The following is a 4,090-nucleotide window of genomic DNA, read 5'->3' on the forward strand; positions in this document are numbered from 1 at the left end:
GCGCAGTCCTACAATACCCAAGCATGTTGTGGGCATGGTCAGGAGCTTCAATCATTGGCCTCGAGTGCATGAGGGACAGAGGAAACTATGTGTGACAGTGAACCTTGATTGGGTTGAGAGATACTTAGGAGATTAAGGAAGCACACTTTGGCTATGTCGGAGTGGGTCATGAGAGTGTGACCATGGGGACCATAACTGACACCTGGCTGCTTGCTGTCTGCTTCCCAGATGCCATGAGTCGAACATCTTCCCTGTGCCATGCCTTTTGCCATGCTGTCTTTGCCCTGGAGCCTGCCAACCACGGACTGAACTGAAACCAAAATAAACCTGTCCTCCTTTCTTTTGTCTAAGCAATGGGAAAGCCAATCAATAAACACGCCATGGTTTCTGGGAAGAATTATGATCATTGATCTGATGTAGGATGGTAGATAACTCCATTTTTCTCTGAAAGAAAAGAGATTTTTAAATCAGATCAATGCAAATATCCTCACAGCTCAAAAATAAAATACAGGCCTGGGGAGATAGCTCAGTGGTTTAAGTGCCTGCCTGGCAAGCACATGGACCAAGTTTGATCCCCGTTGCAGCATGCTGGGCTGGCCCTGGAATACTGGACACACAACACAGGCCCTAAAACCAGGTGTGGTGGCACATGCCTGTAATCCCAGTGCTAGGAAGGCTGACACAGGAGGATCACCATGAATTTGAATTGCACACTGAGACTCTGTATCCAATAAATAAAGAAAATAAAGTACGAAATATTTATCAAAATCCATGGAGCAAGCATTGTCAGTTTTTTTGTCTAGATGCTCTTGGTTTTGGTAAACGTTAACTCATATTCACGAACTCCACAAAATAAAACCAGGAACTCAGTCTGTATCTTTCCAGAGAGATGTAGGTAAGTGTAAAATAGTTTTTCTTCAGAAGCTATCATTCACTGGATTGAGATGAGTGCTGTACTTTACTTAGAAGGAAAGCATTAATGACCCACTAACTCTCTTAGTTGATTTCCCAGAAAAGTGTTGATTTTATGAGGACCGAGGAATGTGTTTTTCTACACTATCATGTGAATTGGGCTGAAGTCTGTGGCTACGAAGCGAAGTGCAGCTCCTGGCTCCTGAGTTCTAAGCCATGCTCCATGTGTGATCAACCTTTGCTGTGATCAGCTTGCACAACTAGTAACATCAGTCAGGCACTGACCCTACACGACTGTACCATGAGCTCTGTGTCAACAGGGCTTGTGTCCTACTTTCTCATTGCTATCTCCCAGCAACCAGTACAATGTTTGGAACACAATTAAGTATTTAATACATATTTAATGAGTGAATTTTCCCCACAATATCAAGAGACTATGTAGCTCCTGCTTCTCCTTCCTCCTTTCCTTAGTCCAAGTCCCATTGTCCAAATGTATCTACGCTAACTTTGAAAAATGAATGGAGAAGGTAAAAGACTTTTATGTGATTGGGACAGAAAAATGACTGTCAAAGTGAGAAAATTAACTGTAGTCTTGAAACAAAGGGTAACACTTCCTCAGAAGTCAATGGTGATTGACACCAAGGATACAGGTAAGAAAAAACAGCTCAAGGTCACAGCATCTTCTACCTACAAAAACAGACCAGTCTCCATGTGAGCATTATCCATGGTGTGTGCTCCTTATAGGGTGGGAGAATTGTTCAAGGGCCTTCTGTGGTGCAAACACAAGGGTTAACCCACTTGTAAAAGGATCTCAGAGAGGCAGAGGTAGAAAACAAAACTCTGAAGGAGCATTAGGAAGGAGAGCATTGTGGCCCCCTAGGATCCTTCCACATACCCTTACCTTGAGGCCTTCTTCTCCAGGCCCAAATGCCAACTCCAGCCAGGACAATGCTGAGCCCCAGGGCTGCAGGGACAGCTTTTGTCACCAGAAGAAGGACTTTCCATTCTGAAAGTAAGCAAATGAAGAAAATCCACAATTCCCCTTTCCCTTCTATGATAACTCTGAGACTTTTGTCATTGTGATCAGTGGAAAATCAACATTATTTTACTGTCAGTTCTCACTCATCAATCAATCTGATGCCTAATGGAATATCTGCTTGTGTTTTCCTTTGTTTAATTTTTCAAAATTTTAAATTTGTAACATAGTAAATAGTGGTAGATATAATCTACAAAACATGTGGGTGTGGTGGTACACACCTGTAATCCTAGCGCTCAAGAGGCTGAGACAGGAGGATTGCATGAATTCAAGGTCAGCCTGACCTACAGAGCAAGACCTTGTCTCAAAAAAGCAAAACAACCCCCCCCCCAAAAAAAAAAACCCACCAAAAATGGTCTTTGGGGCGCACAATAATTTGTGTGAGTATAACAGAGCCCTGGGACCAAGCATTGTGAAAACTACTAATTTAAGAAACCCATTCTACAGCCCACTGGGTGCTGCAGTGACCCACCTTCCTCTCTGGCAGGCTACACAGCTTCATGCCCAGCCTCTTTTCTGTGTCTCATATCCCAGACAGCTGTGAACCTAGTCCTTACCCTGGGGATCCTGAATAACCACTTGGAGACCACAGTGCTCCACATGACAAGAGTAAATGTCATTGTCCTGAGGATCCAGTTCAACAGACACCCATGTCTGATAGGTTCCATCTCCGCTGGGAAGGATGTCTCCATAATCTGCTTCTTGAACAATTTCTTCTCCAATTTTAAACCACATCATGGAGATTTCCGGAGGGTAAAAGCCATGAGCTCTGCAGAAAAGAGTTGTAATCCCTGGAAAAGTTTCTTTGCGATGTGTTCTGACAAGTGAGGTTCTAGGAAGAAAAAGCTAGGTTAACTGTTTTGAGTACTAAGCAAACAATATTAAAACTTCGCAAATGAGTTTCCCAATTAATTTTTCCTCCCTGTAAGAAACATCTAATGTTAAGATTGCCCAGGTACATCAACAACAAACTTATTTCTTACGTACTGTCTACTGGGCCAGTGTGCTAGGTAATGAAGTCATACTCAGTTCTGCGATGTAGGATACAGCACAGAGTGTTTAGAAAACGTGTTGAGATTGATTATTATTTGAAATACATTTATATGTCAAGGAAAACAGAAATATGTGATTATTCCTGGTAAGTAACCCACCCAGAGATTGGAGGTCACAATTCAGTATCCTTTGATCTCAATTTTGTGTTCGGTAATAAATAACACTGACATCTCAGCTCAGAGTTGGTTCTGAATTGTCATCTGTACTCAGGGTGGCACTTGGATGGTTGTTATCAGATACAGATTCATGTAATAGATCACCCCCTCTCAGGAGCCACAGAAACTGATAGATAGGAGAGCTCCAGCCGTGACAAGGATTTGTCTATTTGTGACTTTGCTTCCTCATGGCTGCAGTTAAATTTCTATATGATGCCATCCTTAACCTCTCTGGCTGAAACTGGGACATAGAGCCACACAGAGACCAACCATATGACTGGAAAAGCTGTATTTTGCATCTCTCTAAGATTCACATCCTCATGTCCACCTTAGTAAATGCCACTCCTGATACAGGAAAAGCCTTCCCATCAAGAATGCCCTTTCAAGAATGCCCTTTCTTTTCTTTTTTTTTTTTAATGTCTTTTTTTTTTTTACATTTATTTATTGTGTGTGTGTGTGTGTGTGTGTGTGTGTGTGGCCAGCTCAGCCCACCAGGGGGTGCGGCTGGCTGGCATGTGGTGCTGGGGGAATCGAACCGCGGTCCCTGTGCTTTGCTAAGCTTGTTCTAAGTAGGTGCTTTAGACCACTGAGCCATCTCTCCAGCCCCCAAGAATGCCCTTTCACCTGAGGTAGGATATTTAGTAGATGAAAAAGGCTCTGTAATACTAGAATAAAGTATAAACGGCACCAAGACAGACTGCTTTTTGGAAGTGCCTGTAAGAAATCAACCCTTGGAGGAGGAGAAGGGAAACTAACAAGAATTAAGGTGTGTTATATGTATGTACCAAATGTATGTCATTATTATATATGCAAACACGTACTAATAAATTTTCTTTTTTAAAAAAATGTATTTCTGGGCTTGGGAGATGGCTCGGTGGAATAAGCTCTTCGCTGGCAAGTGCAAAGGCCTAAATTCAATCCCTGGTTCTGCAAA

General features: G+C 42.5%; 1 protein-coding gene across 1 annotated transcript in view; it reads right to left on the bottom strand.

The window, feature by feature from the left end:
• Positions 1-403: 403 nt before the first annotated feature.
• LOC101560288 (major histocompatibility complex class I-related gene protein) overlaps positions 404-4,090 on the bottom strand; it is a 17,263-nt gene continuing 13,576 nt past the window's right edge. Inside the window, 4 exon segments of the mRNA XM_012517403.2 lie at positions 404-444; positions 1,814-1,918; positions 2,506-2,775; positions 2,778-2,780. Of these exon segments, the coding sequence (XP_012372857.2) occupies positions 404-444; positions 1,814-1,918; positions 2,506-2,775; positions 2,778-2,780 (419 nt within the window).

The sequence above is a fragment of the Octodon degus genome, unplaced genomic scaffold (genome assembly GCF_000260255.1).
Source record: "Octodon degus isolate 3935 unplaced genomic scaffold, OctDeg1.0 scaffold00176, whole genome shotgun sequence".
Classification (NCBI taxonomy): domain Eukaryota; kingdom Metazoa; phylum Chordata; class Mammalia; order Rodentia; family Octodontidae; genus Octodon; species Octodon degus.